Below are 18,215 nucleotides of genomic sequence, written 5' to 3'. Positions count from 1 at the left end.
TGCCCAAAATAGCTTTAGAAGGAAAAAAAAAAAGTAAATCGAAAGAAACAAAGGAAATCAGGAAATCTTGGGACGAAAGAGAAGCAAACAAACAGCATGCAGTGAAAGAATAAGTAACCCAAAAGAAACAAATAAGAACTCTAACCAGGCTGAAATAAATTGTGGGAAGTTTGTCTCTAAAACTTGAGATATAAGAGTTTTATAACATTCTTGTATGTAATAAAACTTCTGATTTGTTCCGTATCTTGGTGAAAAGTATTTCAATGCGCAGAATAGGTTGAATTTTATTTGTTTCTCTAACACGCTATCTTCGAGACTAGATTCTAAATCTCCTCCGACGAGTATTTACTGACGGGTTTGATTTAGAGTTCTATTTACTTTTCGTTAAAGTGTTCTGTTATAGTATTCGTCAGCAGCTATTCGTGGGTTTGCATCATAAGCAATTTTAGTTTAAGTTCAATAAAGACGATACTTAAAGAAGGAAGATTTTCATTTAACTAATCTATTCATTTAGAATCTTTTGCTTTCCTTTCGTCTAATACTTGTTTCAGATTAATCAGAAGTTTTAAAATAGTTAAGAAGTTAACTCCTTGCACCCGGGGCCTTCTTCGCGCGGCGCAACAGCAACTCGAGACGTTTCGCAGCATTTTGAGGCATTTCTTACCATTAACTCGACATCCTTACATACATTTTATATATCTTTACACCTTTATATACATAATTTTTTAAATATTAGTCTGTAAGTTTTCTATGTATGATATTTCATGCAACAATTCCCAAGATACATGCCTGGCTTGTCGGGGCAAGTATGACAATAAAATGTCGTTTTCCAGGTCCAGTATAACAATAAATGCCTTTTTCCAGGTCCATTTCTCTGAGCACAGACTTTATAATAGATAAGAAAAGGTAAGACCTCAGAGAAGAAAATATTATCTCCTTTCAAAGGTGTATCATTTCACACTTTATATCATTATACAGAAAGAGCGTAGGAACCCCATTAGAAGAAACTAAAAGTAAACAGTTATTGCCGTGCATCGAGTTTCCGCATTAAACCAAGTGGTGAGCAAGAATCGCCTCTTGAGTTGCGGCAACAAATCACATGGTGAGGGAGAGTCACCTCTCGAATTACATCAAATCATATGGTGAGTGAGAGTCACCTCTTGAGTTGCGGCATCAAATCATGTGGTGAGCGAGAGTCACCTCTCGAGATCATATGGTGAGTGGGAGTCACTTCTCGAGTTGCGGCATCAAATTATACGGTGAGCGAGAGTCACCTCTCGAGTTGCGGCGTCAAATCATGTGGCGAACAAGAGTCACCTCTCGAGTTGCGGCATCAAATCACATGGTAAGTGAGATTCGCCTCCCGAATGCAAAGGGTTAATCTCTCTCCTTCACAATACATGAGGCACTTTTCTGTGTCTTTATTTAGACCAAACGGAAAATTGCTGAGAAGGGCTATTAATTTTGTTTTGACATCTTGCTTCGTCCACTGTAAAGCGGTGTTTCACTTTTCAAATTGTTGCCACGAAATGTTACAGCCCTGCCTTATATTTAAGAAAATTAAATAATGCAAAATGTTTGTATGTATCTCGCACTGTGAATGAACAATGGTACCCAGCGACATCAAATTATGAACAACGTAAACTTTTACTCAAATATGGCAACTCGGAACCCCATTTGGAGTTTGGAATTTGTTTTATTATCTATTTCATATTTTGTAAAACTTTAACGAATTTTTTATTAAGAAACTCAGCGATTCCAAAACGAGCCATGACAACACTGTAAAAAAAAAAAAAAGAGTTTTTATCTCTAGCGTGCGAGACTGTGTATTGGAAATTCTAAAGATATGCTGTTTTAAAATATTTTGTGATATTGCTGTTGAACTGAAATTTGTGGTTTAAGTGCGAAGAAGATAATTCATAAATAAAATTAATACAGAAAACAAGTTAAATTTAAACAATTTACCGTTATACATTTTCTACAATAATGAAAGTGCCAAAGGATAGGATAACATTTTGTTAAGTTATTTCTTAGATGTCAATTAAAAAATTGCATTATTTTGCATTAACTAATTTATCTGTAGCAGCACAGTGGATTCATGAATATCACTTTCAGATTCACTTACATACAAGTGTGCATGATTATGGGCAAATAAACGGTAAAAACAAATGTTACAATTAGAAATGATATGGCATTAATATGCAGTGTTTACAATAATAACAATAAATATCATAATTAGAGTTCAATAGTAAATGTTGTAACTAGAAATTAGTAATTTTGGAAACTCAATATTTTAATTTTTAATTTCGTAAATGTAATTGCTTTAAATCTGTAACACGAATAACTTAAAAAAAGTAGTATACTTCTAAAAGTGCTTTTCTCCCATCAGTCTTGTCAAAAAAAAAAAAAAAAAAAAAAAACGGCGCAAAAATTGTATTAAAAAATCAGGTACATGAAATAACTTTGTTTCTGAAACCGACCATGAAGTGTTGATAGTTGTAGGAACATAATTGTCATGTAATATCAGTTATTTTACGGTACTTTAACCAAAATGGTTTCTTGGATGACGTTTCCGACAGTTACATAAATTGCTACCATTTCTGCAAGTAATAATATCTTGAACTTTCAGATCAAATATCTCAAAGCACTTTTTCCTGAGTCTCATTTCTCCCAGTGTATCGAATTCCGTTAATGGGGAAAAGAGGAACCTGTAGTTTTCAAATGGAATATAGAGGACTTGATGTGTGTTATTAATTCATCAAAATATTTGTATTGCACATTTCCTACAAAATTTTCTGGAAGTATGATGTTTAATTAAAAGGATTCACTGGAAATGTAATAATAATTTTAGAATTTAATTTAATTGTAAAAGAAGGCTATAAATTTGTTCCTAGTTGAGGAATAATATGGAACATTTCAAACAAAATTTGGAACGATGTTTTATTGAAATAATTTCTTTTGTAAAATACAGCTTATCAGATTTTTTATTTTTTTGACATAACTCTCCTGTAAGATAGACTGTTTAAAGTTCAAGTTTCTTTTCTGGTATTTACACTTCCGACATGCACGCATATTTTTGAAGTAGTTTTTTGTAACAAATGACACAAACAGCACGCCACTGGTAAAAGCAAGCAAAATTCAACCTTAGATAGAACTGATTTCACCTTTAAAGGTTTTTTACATGCATTTACAGACAAATATGATGCATTTTTTCTTCATCAGCAGCAAGTTAGTTGTAGATATGTAGCGGTTTAGTAGAACAAAATTGTTTGTTTCTTTTTTTTCTTTTAATCTAAATACAACAAAGTATTTATGCAGGGCGGAGGATGGATTTGGGAAACACAGAACAACAGCTTCTAACAGATGTGTAGCTATAGATATCTCATTTACGAAAAATCTTGAAATTTAAATAAATAAATACATAACGAAAAATAAATAGAGAAAATGAGATAAGTTTTTTGGTACATTCTTATATTTTAATGTTCTGAAAAAGATCTGAAATAAATGCCTTAAATGTTCAAATGATTTCGTCAAAGCAATCAGAGTTTTAGCAGTTCATATTTTGATTTAGCATTAAGAGAAAAATTTGAATTATCAACCCGCCGGGCTGTGTTGGACGTCGTAACTTCTAAATCGTATAAATTACCTACATAAGTCTAATTATATATACCTTATAAATCGGATTTTCAAGTGGAATCGGCTGCTATCATATTTGCTCTTAAATGGATTAATGAAAACCAAATAAGGTATTTCTCCCGCCTTCTTAGCATGCCTTCGCAGTGTAGTGGTCAGCATGCTCCACACGTATTCGAGAGTTCCGTGGTTCGAGTCCCGACGAAGACTTTGCTCAATTTTCATCCCTCCTGCTTCCAACAACTGCCTAATGTCTCTATAGTGGCGCCCGAACTAAAAGGGTGGTGGATGATGACTCTCCAGCCCCCAGGATTTGGCGACTGGGTCCCCTAAACACCCCAGTCGCCCTATAAAAGGGGGAGTATATAAGGTATTTCTCCCGCCTTCTTAGCATGCCTTCTTAGAGTAGTGGTCAGAACACTAGGCGCGTATTCGAGAGGCCTGTGGTTAGAGTCCTGGCGAAAGCTTCCAAGATTCCCCTGTCTTACACCCAGGAGATCTACCCATCCTTCCCTGGTGCAAATCGCCACCCTCAGGACAACAAAGAGAGATTTTCTCTGCCGGTTAAAAAATTTCAGGACGAATAGGGGCAGCTTTCACGGTCTTTTCGAACAATGAAGAAATTTATCAAGCACAATTCCGTCTAAGCAACCCCGTTTCAGTCTTCCAAGCCGAGTCCCTCGCACTTAAAGAAGCAGCACTATGGTTAAGTACGCAACCAGCAGCTCACACTTCATTCTTCACAGATAGTATGAGCGTTCTGAATGCGCTGAATTCCTTTCTTCCAAAACATCCGCACACGGCAGCACTTAGAGAGATTCTCTTGACGTTAGGTTCCTCCATCCCTTTAAAGATCAACTGTATAAAAGGACACACCGCTCAGAAAGGCGACGAACGAGAGGATGAACTAGCTAAGACCGCAGCTCTCAAACCAGAAATTGACAAGGAAGTTCCGATTTCCGCATAAATTGCATAAAGGCTCCTCAAGACAACATCCCAAGAGACATGGTCATCACGATGGCAATAAGAAGAGACAGAAAGATTTACTTACAACATCTTCCTAATACCTACTCTCAAGAGGCTGAAATGCAACCGACTCTTCCTCCAGGCTTGTACCAACCACGGGAAACTCCCAGCGTATTATAGACGATTCCCCAGACGGGACGTCAACTGTTCTTATGGTTTTCGCGGAGAAGGCGCGAACGCTCTCCTGCCCTCTGACAGAGCACCTTCGACAGCAGTTCTTCCCTTCCGACTACATCACATATCCTGTGAATAGACTGTTCACGGACTATTGTTGCAACAAGAGCATCTTAGAGACAATGAAGCAAGTGAATGAAAAGAATTATATTCAAGAAACTGAACATTAATGTAAAATGTAGAAAGGCGGCCTAACCGACAGATAGATTGCTAGCATTGACTAGGATGACTTCCTATCCCTGTAGTGCCATTAACTTAGTTTGGCGGAACAGGTTAAGTAAAGTGACCATCTCTCCTGCTTCCAAAAAATACCTAATGTCTCTACAACTTGTCTGTAAAAACATATATTAATACACTCATGTCCATAAATTAAGGATAATGCAAAATCAGGCAAAGGAAGAGTTAGAAGCAAAACAAATTTGATTTATTTGTAAAGCTTATTTGTTAAAGAAAAGGTAAAGAGCAAAAAAAGATGCTATATGTTTGATATTATTAAAAAAATTAGCGATTTTTTCCTCCCTGGAGCAAATTTAAAAAAAAAAAAAAAAAAAAAAAAAAAAACTATTTAAAAAAACCAATATTACATAGTTGGTATGATTCTTAATACATTGTATGTCTCCCAGACAATGCAATACAGTCCGTGCAGCGCCTAGGCATGCTGAGTATCAAATTATCGATCTGATCTTGGGGGATATTACACCACTCAAAAAGCAATGCTCTTCGAAGTTCCGGTAGACATGTAGGAGGAGGTTGACGGTCTGCAACTCGTTGGCCAAGCATGTTCCACACGTGATCTACTGGATTCAAGTCCGGTGAGAATGCCGGCCAGTCCATACGGGTGATATCCTCCGATTGAAGGCATTCGCTTACGATGTTTGCATGGTGAGGACGGGCGTTGTCATCCATAAACACAAATTGTGCGCCCATGGCGCCCCGAAACAAACGTACATGTTGTTCCAGAATGACATCCCGATAGATTTGGCTTGTCATGGTTCCACTTTGAACATGCAGGTCAGTTCTGGAACTCAGAATGATTCCATCCCAAACGAGCACTCCTGCACCACCGTGACGGTGTCGTTCAATGATGTTTTCTTGGTGGTAACGGGTATCTGGAGCTCTCCATATGAAAGACCGGCGAGAATCAGACTGCAAGCTAAACCTGGACTCGTCGGAAAACATCACACAAGCCCACTGTTGCGGTGTCCACAATGCATGCTCTCTACTCCAGGCTAACCGCAGGCGACAGTGAGTGGAACGCATCTGACAGGTCTACGAGCATATAGACCAATCTGCACCAAGCGTCTGTACACGGTCTGCCTTGAAATTGTTGTACCAGTGGCTGAAAAGAGCTGACGAGACAGGTCTGAGGCTGTGCTCCGCCTGTTTCTTTTGGCAGTAACTGCCAAATACCGGTCCTCATTCGGCGTTGTAACTGTGGGGCGACCTGTGCTGTAACGTCTATTCACATTACCATCATCTTGGAATCGTTGCCAAAGCCTGGAGATGACACTATGGGCAATTCCAAGTTCGTCTGATACTTCCAGTTGGGTACGGTACTTTCCAGAATGCCGATAATTCTACCATTCTACCACGTAAAAAATCATCCAAATGCGTCCTTTGTGTCATAACTATTCGATTATTGCACTGAAATGCTTATAAAGCGCCTGCGAACAATTTTACTTCTTTGCCTGTATTCCTTATATACGTATCACTCTCTTACACTCTCGTCATTGTGACGTGCCATTGGTGTCATCTGGTTACTTCCTGAAATTTGCATATGATTCTTGAAGATGTGTGTAGCGATTTTACAGGTGATATATTTATTTTAGAGTTCGATTTCCGCGTGACTCAGAATTATCCTTAATTTATGGACATGAGTGTATATATAAATATAGACACATTATCTGGTTTGGAAGTACTAGCAGATGGTGATAACACTAATATTCATATGTAAAAGACCTCATTGTTAAAGTTAAGAAAATACATGAAGTGAAAATAAACTGCCTGAAAGCCCATATTGGTGTTACAGGCAATGAGAGGGCCGGCATGCTGGTTAGAGGACTGCTATGAATATTCAAGTATCATCAAAAGGAATTGCTATTGGTAAAATCAAGGACTTCTTTTATGATTGCTGAAAAGACAAACATTTCGCGAAAAAGGAAAGATTATTTGTTAAACTTTGAAGTTTCTGAAAATACAAGAATGATATATGATTTTGATTACAATCAAATAATTGCTGGACGCGAGCGCTTCCCGGCGCGCCCGAAAAGATTTAATTTGCAAAATAATAGTCTTTGTAGTGTTTGTAGTGCTGAAAGCAATGCACGACATTTCGCCGAAGACTGCGTATTATTGCGACATCTTAGGAAAAAACATGGTAACTGAAAGGAATTCTACTGCCACAACAAAGAAATAAGATTTGCAAAGGATTTGATGAACATTATAAATGGTAACAAAACATACCTGGGAATTTGGTTTGAGGTTTTTAATTATATTTCTACTTTAAGCTTTTGTTTTAATCTTTTAACTATATTTTTCTCTGTGTTGGGTGTGCTGCGTTAACCATGAGGTTGATTACTGTTGGCCAGGAGGGTTGCAACACACTTGTATATTATATTACATTACATAATAACTTCTTCTTTTTAATATAAAGTCTAAAAGCTTTCGGATTTTTATAATTTTGTTTTTGTTTTTATTACTGTTATTTTCTTTTTTAGATATATATCTGTAATATTGTACTTAAATAAAAGCTTTTTTAGTCCAAAGGGGCTTTGTCCCTGAAGGACTATTGTTTTTGTTTTGCGATTTTGCGTTGAATAACTATAAATGCCTGTTTCACTTTTCAAACTGTTGCCACCATATGTTAGAGTCCTGCATTATATTTGAAGAAATTAAATAATGAAAAATCTGCATAAATGTATATCTGTTATATAGAGAGTTTCGAGACCATGGTTAAATAGCTTTACTTCAGGGTACCATGTTATATCTGAAATTCCTATATGTTAAATGTTAAATATGAAACTACTTGCCGTGAAAGGTAGTGATCGTATAGTGAAACGTGTACAGCATTTTTGCGTTGTGAAAAAAAAATGCATCCCGGGACCGCGCCGTGAGAGGATCGAAACATAAGAAAAATATATACAAGAAATATAGGAAAAAACATATTAAATATATAAAGAAAACATACTATAAGATGTTCCAGATTAAATATCAGTTTATTCAATTACATCACAATAAGAAAAATCTTAACCTCATCTGAGAGTCTTTTCATTTAAATTCATAAAAAAACTTAAGGTTTGTCTGGTAATTTAAAAGAAAGGAAAGGGAAACAATTTAAGGCATGAGAGTTAAATTTTAGATTCGACGTAGTTTTTACTGCTAAGGACGTTTTGAACAGCTTGCCTAAAGTTCAAACACACCAAAAAAAAAAAAAAAAATAAAAAAAAAAAAATAAAAAAATAAAACTTATCTTGAGGGGACATCTTGAAGTGGAGGACTCTTATCTTATCAAGCGTTGATGTCGGCCGGGCTCATCTTGACACTGGTTCTAAAAATGTAGACTCCACTTCACCACTGTAGAACAGAAACAGGAGCACTGCTGCCCAGGACGGCTATCCGCTTGGTCCTGAAAGTCCTATGTCAACACGCAGGTAACTCGTTCAAATTTCGCCTCTTTACCAGCACGCCGCAAGGAAGAGGGTTTTCAGCTTCAGGTCAGAAACGTTTTTTCTAGGCAATTACGGCTCGCCTGTTCTTACTCATCCCAAGAGCAAGCTTCACGAGTAACGTCCCAAGTAAGTTCCACCCGCCAGTCAGTAAGAGAGAGAATCCAACTCGAATTTCCTTCAAGCCAGTTTTCAAGAGCAACGTTCACAAGTCCAGCAAGCCCGAAAGTCAGCGAGTCCAAGCCGTGAGAGAGTCTCGCCTCTTCCAAAATGTTGTATAGTAACCTAAGTAAGCAGCCTTCAGCAACACCTCCACCCAAACAAAAGAAACAAAGTAACTCTTTACCGCGTCCATGTAAGCTGAGAAAAGCGCTGTATTATAAATGACAGACTCAAACTTTACGTATCAAGCAAACCTCCAGACACGTTGAAAGAGAACATAAGATCTCTTATCTCGGAAAGAAAAGTGCGCTGACTGAAACGTTACAATCCTGAACCAACACAATGAAAAAAGATACAACAATAGATTTCTCAGATAACAAGTTCCTGTTTGCCCCGGTGTAAGAGGTCAAGTGAATGAAGCTTTCAGGACATTACATGAAGTGCAAGTATTTACAAGAAAACGAGCTTTCAGGACATTAGAACTTCACGCAAGACCTAACTGCAAGCAACAAATGCAAAGTTCTCAAAAGTGCTAAACTAAAAAAAAAAAAAAAAATTACTCATAACTCAAAAATCTCTAAATATCTCACAAATCAATTCTACAACTCAAATTCTACCATTTTCCTATAACTACAGAAATCTCAATTCTTTCACAAAAACTAAACATCAGAGAACTTACATTTTACGGACCTTGGCAGAAACCACCAGAAACAAAACAAAAACCTGATACAACTATCTTGATACTACCAATTCAAATACAAAACTTAAGCCAAAACAAGAATTAACCCCAAATTCAGCAACAAGTCCAACCAAGAAAGAAAATTCAATAACTCAAATCAAATCTATTACGATTCACTAGCAAATTCAAGACAAACTACTTGTAATCAACAGAAAATTCCCACACATGAGTACAGAGCAAAAGTAACTAATCTTCTCAAACTTATTTCAAACATTTTCGCAAAACAAATTCCCGTTGTCACAAAATTCTCATTAAACTTCACTTTCTACAATTCACAAGACTAAATTTCTACTGTTTAAACAATTCTCACATGACAACTTTTCACAAACTTAAAACTCAGAAGATAACTAATCTCAATTACTCTGACTCATTAAACTAATTAGAACTTCACTCAAGCTGAAGAATTCAATCCAAAAAAAAAAAAAAATTCTCGAACATTCTAAAGGACAAAGCGCGCGAAATCATGACTTGGCAAAAAATTGCCTCCCCTGCTTCTTTCACAATGAATAAAAGTTTGTACAAGATTTGCAAATAAAAGAAAATAAATAATATTCATTTAAACTAAATAATATTTCCAGAAGCATCTGTTTTTCCCCAAAATTAAAGCCTTAAAATAAATAATTCAGAATCAAAATAAAATTTAAATTTCCATAAAACAGAAAATCATTCACCTAATTTTTATAACGCTATCAGATAATTTCTCTACATAACATATCTATTTTTCGCATTGTGATAAAACAACGATATATAGAGCCATCGAATTTTGAATGACGTAATCTTACTGCGAATATGGGCATGTGGAAGCCCAAATTTGAAATTTGGAATTTGTTTTATTATCAATTTCATATTTTGTAAAACTTTAAACGAATTTTTGAGTAACAAACTGAACGATTTGAGAGCGAGCAATGGCAACACTCTACAGGAAAAAAAAACCTTTTTATCTCCAGCGCGCGGAACTGTGTATCGGAAACTCTAAAGATAGGCTCATTTTAAAATTACTTTGCGACATTGCTATTGAACTGGAATTTATGGTTTAAGTGCGGAAAACATGATATTTAATAAATAAAGTAATACACAAAACGTTAAAAAAACGCCCCTTTGGACGTAATTTAAAATCTGAAACGTTTCAGATTTTTTTTCTATTTATTTTCCATATATCTTTTCATCTTTTTTAACTGCGAATTTAAAAAAAATTTTTTATGCTTTTGAATCAACAAACTCAATGAACACAAATAAACAAACAAAATAAATAAACGAGCATTATATTTACTCAATATAGTTAATGCATATGATAACATAAATATGCAAATTAAAATCACATTATTTCATTCTATATATTTCTGCCAGCATCTAGTACTTAAACACTTCTGTAGCTTTTGTGACAATACGTTTTTTAAAAATACTTCCGAACAAATTTTATCCTTTTCCAAAGATAAAATAACATTATAATGCCGGTAATTTTGAAACTCACAAGTACTAAATTTCTTTTTAAATTTTCAGACTTAATAACATCTTTGAAGAAAATATCCAATTCTGGCAAGCAGAAGAAATCAAAGAAAATTCGGAAGCATTCTCTTATTAAAAGTCCTGACTCTCTTCTGTCGCCTCTTACCTCCGAAAACAAGCTGTTGCGAATATTTTTAGAGATTGGGCACAAGAGTCTTGCCAAATATTTTGGCCAGATTAAAAATCTGCTTTAATCGAAACTGTGTTATACGTAGGAGTGGCAATGAAATGGGTGTTTTCCACTTCAAAGACAGCCAGATGTTGTCAAGAAAGATAATAACTGCAAGATTCTCAAAATGGTATGATTCCTCCTTTGCTGACTGGTTTTATCAGTTTTATCTTTTTTATTTTTATCGCCAGTCTCGAAACTCACTGTTTGTTTATATAACTTTTGTGTCCGAATTACTTTTTAAATTGTTGCCATCAAATATTTTGGCAATTTTTTATTAAAAAAATAAATAAAAAGTATAAAAATGACTTAAAAATTCTGAAATGTTTCAGATTTTAAATTACGTCCAAAGGAGCGTTTTGTTAACGTTTTGTGTGTTACCTTTATTTATTAAATATCATATTCTTTGCACTTAAACCATAAAATTCAGTTCAATAGCAATGTCACAAAATAATTTTAAAATGAGCCTATATTTAGAATTTCCGATACACAGTTCCGCGGGCTGGAGATAAAAAGATTTTTTGTTTTCCCCCGTAGAGTGTTGCCAATGCTCGCTTTGAAATCCTAGAGTTTGGTAATCAAAAATTCGTTAAAGTTTTGCAAAATATGAAATCGATAATAAAACAAATTCAAAATTTCAAATTTTGTTTTCCACATGTATTTTACGTTGGGACACTATAAATGTCGGGTTCCCTTTCAAATTGTTGCCACCAAATATTAGAGCCATGTATTATATTTAAAGAAATTAAATAAGGAAGAATCTGAATAAATGTATATATGCTTCTCCCATTGTGATAAAACAACGGTACCTAGAGCCATCCAATTTTGAATAACGTAATCTTCCACCCGAACATGGGCACCCGAAAGCCCACATTTGGAATTTGGAATTTGTTTTATTATATACTTCATATTTTGTAAAACGGGCTGGCTGCATGGGCGTTTTCGTGGTTTTCCCCATGCGTAACGTATAAACGAGCCAGTTTCCCTTAGAGAGTCCTCCACGAAGGTATCCCTCCCCTTAGGCAGATAGCCCTAGTGTGCTTTGCCATAATTAAATACACCAACACCATATTTTGTAAAACTTTAACGAATTTTTGATTGACAAACTCAACGACTTCAAAGCGAACAATGACAGCACTGTACGTAAAAAAATATCTCCAGCGCGCGAGACTGTGTATGGGAATTTCTAAATATATGCTGATTTTAAAATCATTTTGCTATATTGCTGTTGAACTTATTAATTTAATAAATAAAGGTAACACACAAAACGTCAAAAAGTGCCCGTTTGAGCGCTATATAAAATATGAAATTTATGTAAAAACATCAATTATTTTAGCACTATTACTTCGAAGTATCATGAAAACGAAATAAAATACTTCATTTTTAATACTACTTTAAATGTATTATTTTCAAACTTTAACATTCAGTGAAGCTCTTTTCTCAAGCATATTCTTTCTATTTATATGCAGCATTGTTGAAAAACTGCTGTAATTAAACTTAACGGCCTCTAATAGGAAATGTTAGTAAGTAACTACTTGTAATAGCTTTTCATGTTAATTTAGTTTTGACTTAATAAGTAGCTCTTTTTACAAAATTCCGTAAATTAGAACAATTATCTTTCTAAGAAGTGCTTCCAAGAAATCCTGATTGTTTTAAAAAGGGGTAAAGAATACTTTCAGAAACAATATAAACTTAAAATATTTCTAATGTTAAGTGGGTAGAATTAAAACACAAGGGTCGCCTTTAATCGTCTGCTTTTTCTTTAATGGCTTCTTCCTTTTCTTTCTTCCGAAGTTAAGATCATTCTCGTGTAGTACTTGCTCTAACTGGCAGGAAATAAGCAAAAAGATCTGTGAAGATCATGTGATCACATTGAAAGTCTCCACTTTCCTTGGCTACTTAATAAATTCTTTACTTAGCTAACGTCCACACGCTGTAAAATAGAGGATCAGATCAATGATTGATCATCTAAATAATCTGCATTATTTTATTACGTTTGCTTTAATAATGAGTGTTAATATTTATTTCCTTTCCTTTAGATTTTAGGAAATTAACAAAATGTTGGATGATTAATTAGAATGTAGTTGTTTTCATACAATAATAAGATTAAAATGTAATATACTACGTATTATGTTTGGTTTTATTATATTTAAATATTATAATACTACGTATTATAATTTTTAAATAATAATTTTCTTTCATTCCTTTAAAACAAAAGTTTCATTAAGCTTTTCTTTCCATCTTCCAATAAAGCAAATTTGTTTACCTTAATAATCTCCTACTCATTTTAAGAAAACTGCAGAGTTGATGATTTTATTCAGATTAAAATTTTTTTATCATAGACAAAATACAAAACGTCAAAAATCTGCACTTCGTATAAATTACTTTTTAAAGCTTTTTTTTTTTTCGAATTGGGAGTAAGCCCTGAAGGGCGATTAATTTCGAAACGTCGTTTTCAGTTCATTTATATTAAAAAGATTAAAAATCTTGCCCACTTAAAGAAAAGAAATACACAATGAAATAGATGTACACTGAAAAAATAAATAAATAAATAAATAAAAGTGGGACAGTTCTATATCTCCCGTACTACTGCGCCGATTGACGAAATTCAAATTGTCTCGAAAGCGCGACTTAGGATATGTATTAGATTTATATATAGCATTGTTCTAATGTAGGAATTTTGGCGCAAAATCGGATTTTCTCTGAAATGACATGCCAGTTTGTTTCCATATTTCGATTCTATACGATTCTATTTTCTACGACTCAGATTATGTCTAAATGTTAAATTTTATAAAATTTGGTGCGAAATTTACGGAGAAATTCAAAAATTTATCTTGACACTTTTTTTTTTTTTTCAGTTTCTGCCGAGAATAATTCACTTAGCGAACTTCTTAATATATGGCAACCTACTTTCCTTTCCCTTTTTACGTTGTGCATGAGCGGGGAAAAAGGTACTTTGTTCCTACTTTCAAATAGTTTTAACAAAATACCTAAAACACGACTGATGTGATTACCTCTTTCAATAAATATGCAAAATTTCAAAACGCGCGAATATATAAATTCACGTATATCTTCGGAAATTTTGAATGAAAAACTCTAATTTTTTGCAGGTATGCTTAGAAATACATCTGATTTAAGACGATGGTAAAAATTTTGTAGATTATATTTCAAAATTGTTTTCGAAAAACTTATAAAAATTATTTAAAAATACAAATTTACAAAATAAATCATAAAAAATGGAAGAATTTCATTTGGAATGAACCTAAATTTCGAGATGCGAAAAGAAAAATCAAATAAGTTTAATAAAAAAGAGAGATTAATAAATATATATATAAATCAATTAACATGGAGGAGATAAAATTTTGAGAGCTAATTTTTAAAAAACTACTCGTGCGAATTTTACAAAACGTGGCAGTTTGGCATAGTTTGAGTTGTACAATCGAAAATATGGTAAATATTTGGCATGCCATTTCAGAAAAAGTACTATTTTGTGTCAAAGTACCTGTAATGCTATGTATAAATTTAATTACTTATCCTAAGTCAAGCTTTCGATACATGAAAAACGCAAGTTAAATTTCGTCGATCGGCCCAGTAGAACGGGAGACATAGAACTGTCCCCCATTTCTTTGCGCAATGTACTAGCATTAATTTCAATCACTATTCGCAAAATGCCTCACTATTAATTAGAGCTTCGAAATATAACTGTTGTTAATGGAGGGCATATAGAAAGCTTGCAATGCATTTAATATCTCTATTATGGGAATTGTTAACGGTAACGAAATTATTTTGCGGCTCATTACATAGTGGTTATTATTGTAAAAAATATCTGATGTGTACACTCCTGTGCACATCAGATATGAGGTGAGGCATATTAAATTATACATATTTTTTATGTTTATTTAAACGTATTTCCTCGAATTTAATTAGAGATGTAATTCTCATTTAAACAATTCAATTCTCACGTCGTGCCAATGCAAAAATAATTAAAATTTTCAAAGTATGTGCATTAAAAACTGTGAAATACAAAACAGAAACCTAGAAAACCAAATACAGTTATAAACAGTTAAAGAAAACGAACTTTTACAATTAAAATTAGAGTTTCTACGTAAAACAAGCAATCACGTCAACGGGCTTAAAGACAAAGTACGTTTGGGTGCACCAAATTGAAATTTAACTTGCAGCTTGCTAACACTACGCAAAAAAACTTTGAAGTTGGTGCACCAAATGACTTAATTGACTATTCTACTACAATTTGAAAATGTAAACAAATGGCGGCCTCGTGAGGCTTAGCACTACTTATACGTGAAATCGATAATTCTACAACTATTGCATGCAGATTAACTAAAGGCTTAAAAACCTTAACCGAAACATAAGAACAACATAATTCAACCACTTTTAAAGGGAAAAATGCACAATTTACCAAAATAAAATAATAAAAAATAAGAGCTCACCGATACGTTTTGTGCTGCGTATTGTAGCCAAAAAAGGAGGCCAACAATTAATTGTTATAGCAAACTTATATACAAACTTTCAATGTTCTACAACTAATTGCGTTTGAGTTATGTGAAATACATATATACGTACGTGGGTACAGATGTCATGAAAAAAATTCCTTTTGATTCCATTTTAAATCCATTTTACAATCCGTTTTGGAAAAAAAAAATGTCGTTTACTTTGTCCGTACGTACAGATATGCCATAAGAACACCGTTTAAATGGATTTGAGAGTGCCGAAAATGGATATTTTCAATGAAATATGATACTCGAAATTTTTTGCGATTACCATATTTCTTTACTTCTCACAAGGAAGTAAAATACGCTATGAAACGTCATATGATTGTTTTGACACGGTACAATCGCATGGAAAGGATTTAGATGTCTAATTGGATATTGAATAGAGATATGTTAGTAAAAAGTATTTAACGATGAGACAAAAAGTCATTATTTTGCTTTTTGCATACTTTAATAGTGCACAATTAAGTAGTTAGTTAAGCAAATCAAAAACGCTGAGAAAGAAGCCGTTAATTATGCTGCTTCATTAAAATAATTCATGCTATGATTTAAATACTAAGAAGAATATGAATATTAATTAAGATTATTTTTATTTATGCACAGAAAAATCTCTCACGGATAAAACAAAAAGCTCTTGTTAGCGATAACCTCTGAAGTGACTATTATTTCTTAAAATATAAACAAGCATCAATACTAAACATCACTTCTTTAAGGTTATAGAGTCTCTCTCTCTTTGGTATGATAAATTCATGAACTCGAGAAAGACTATAGAGGAATAATCCTCTCGCCTTAAACAGTAGACACACAAAAGTCAAAAGAAGGGTGCACAAGACACTTTTATTCACAGGCAATCTCCACTCGGGCGTGCATAAGCCAACGCTTCTGGCTTAACTTGAATAAGTAATGCTGAACTAAATATTTAATGTAGTTAGATTTAGCCTAACCGCTCACAAAATAAAGTAACTCGTAGGAAGGCTCTGGTGCTAAAAGCACTCAATGCCACAGAATCAAATCGCTATTTGGTCACTGTAACAGAACACACTCTAAAGTCAACTTGCGAAATCTTCGTTTAAATAGCACTTTTTTCTCTCTCAAGCTGAATAAACGTTCGCTATTTCATTAACATTTTGGCATGAAAAGCGTGGGCGAAAAGGAGAGAGAGAGAGAGAGAATATTACTTTAACACAAAATTAACTATTTATCAAACATAATTTTAAATTAATAATAATAAATAAATCCTCACAAGGTGACTACTTCTAAAGAAGACCTAAATGATCCAGAACTCACTGTGCCGTTCAGAGTTATGTCAAAGCACATAAAAACCGCAGCTGTGCTCAAGATGAATTTTCAAAATAGATATTTGAAATATGAATTTTTATTTTGATCGCTTATAATATATATGGATTCAGTTTCACTAAATATAATATAATGGATTCAGTTTGACGAATGATTTTAAAACTAATCCAACAGGCAAATTTTAAACCATTTGATGTGCTGCATTTATTTTACATTGCTCCTGAATTAAAAAATAAAGCTTTTTTATCCTTTTTTATGCTCCGCAAAGAAAGCTTTGCTAAGAAGGTCGAAGGAACTATATTTATTGGACATCAAGACAAGTTTTAGAATATACAGCTTAAGAAAATTTTAGAAAATTTGAAAAATTTATCCAGTCCTAAGAAGAATTTAAAAACTTTGGCGGCAAAAAGGCCAGAAAAAATTCTCAATTACCTCTTACCAACCAGAAACCTCGAGAAATATAATTTTATATTCAATTCAGTTCAAAATATCTTGACCGCAGATATCTACGAGTCTATGACTATCTTTTATTCCTACAAATATAACAGTATATTTAACAGTGAAAAAAATTAGATTTTTACATAAATATTTTTTCACTCACCTGTAGTATGGAAAGTTCAGTGTATAGTAAGGTTCTGACATCTTCCCAGTGGCAGGTTCAACTTTTATTGCTTTGGAGTACTAACCTTGCTCTTTATGCTCGCTTTAAAATCAGATTACGATATAAACCGCCTACACTTCGACTATGGGACAATTCATGAACACTATCGCAACAAATGAAAGTTGTCAACGGATGAGTTTCCCTTGTCACTTTCAAATGTCAAGACACACCAACAAAATAGAGCAAAACATTTAATCGTGTCAAAAACCATCACGCTACTATTTTCGAGTTCAGTGTTTTTATTAAATGGGGGATGAGCATTTCCGACAGCACGCATTGAACTAAATATGTCAGCTTATCACACTGTCCCTCGCAATCCCTTCTCACGAAACGTTTAATGTCGATAGCGAAATGATTACAGAATTTAGAGTTGAAACTAATCTGAAATTGTTTTATTAACAGGAAAACTGTTTTTTACAGTCTTAGTACTAAGAATCATAAATTTTTACTTTCTATATATTAATGCTTGTTGTGAAAGGATAGAGGATGACTTGTAACTCTGATTTCACACATATAGCTTAATATCTGAAGCAATTTCTCCACTGGTATGCCTTTATGAATTCTGTGAATTTTCGAACTTTGACTGCCGTTTTGATTTTCGAAGGATGTTTATGAAAAGCCTTGCTTTCATGATGATAGATTTAAGTTTCTTAAATTAGGATACACAGTTTTG

The 18,215-nt window shown here is 33.8% G+C and overlaps 1 protein-coding gene across 1 annotated transcript in view; it reads right to left on the bottom strand.

Moving 5' to 3' along the window:
• LOC118194569 (uncharacterized) overlaps nt 1–17,722 on the bottom strand; it is a 43,163-nt gene extending 25,441 nt beyond the window's left edge. Inside the window, exon 1 of the mRNA XM_035365727.2 lies at nt 17,483–17,722. Coding sequence (XP_035221618.1) covers nt 17,483–17,523 — 41 coding nt within the window. The 5' untranslated portion in view covers nt 17,524–17,722. The remainder of the gene's footprint in view (nt 1–17,482) is intronic.
• Between the last annotated feature and the right edge of the window lie 493 nt (nt 17,723–18,215).

The sequence above is a fragment of the Stegodyphus dumicola genome, chromosome 6 (genome assembly GCF_044657685.1).
Source record: "Stegodyphus dumicola isolate Sdum_Otavi_A_Nest chromosome 6, ASM4465768v1".
NCBI classification, from domain to species: domain Eukaryota; kingdom Metazoa; phylum Arthropoda; class Arachnida; order Araneae; family Eresidae; genus Stegodyphus; species Stegodyphus dumicola.
This window is presented reverse-complemented; position numbering and strand designations above follow the sequence as displayed.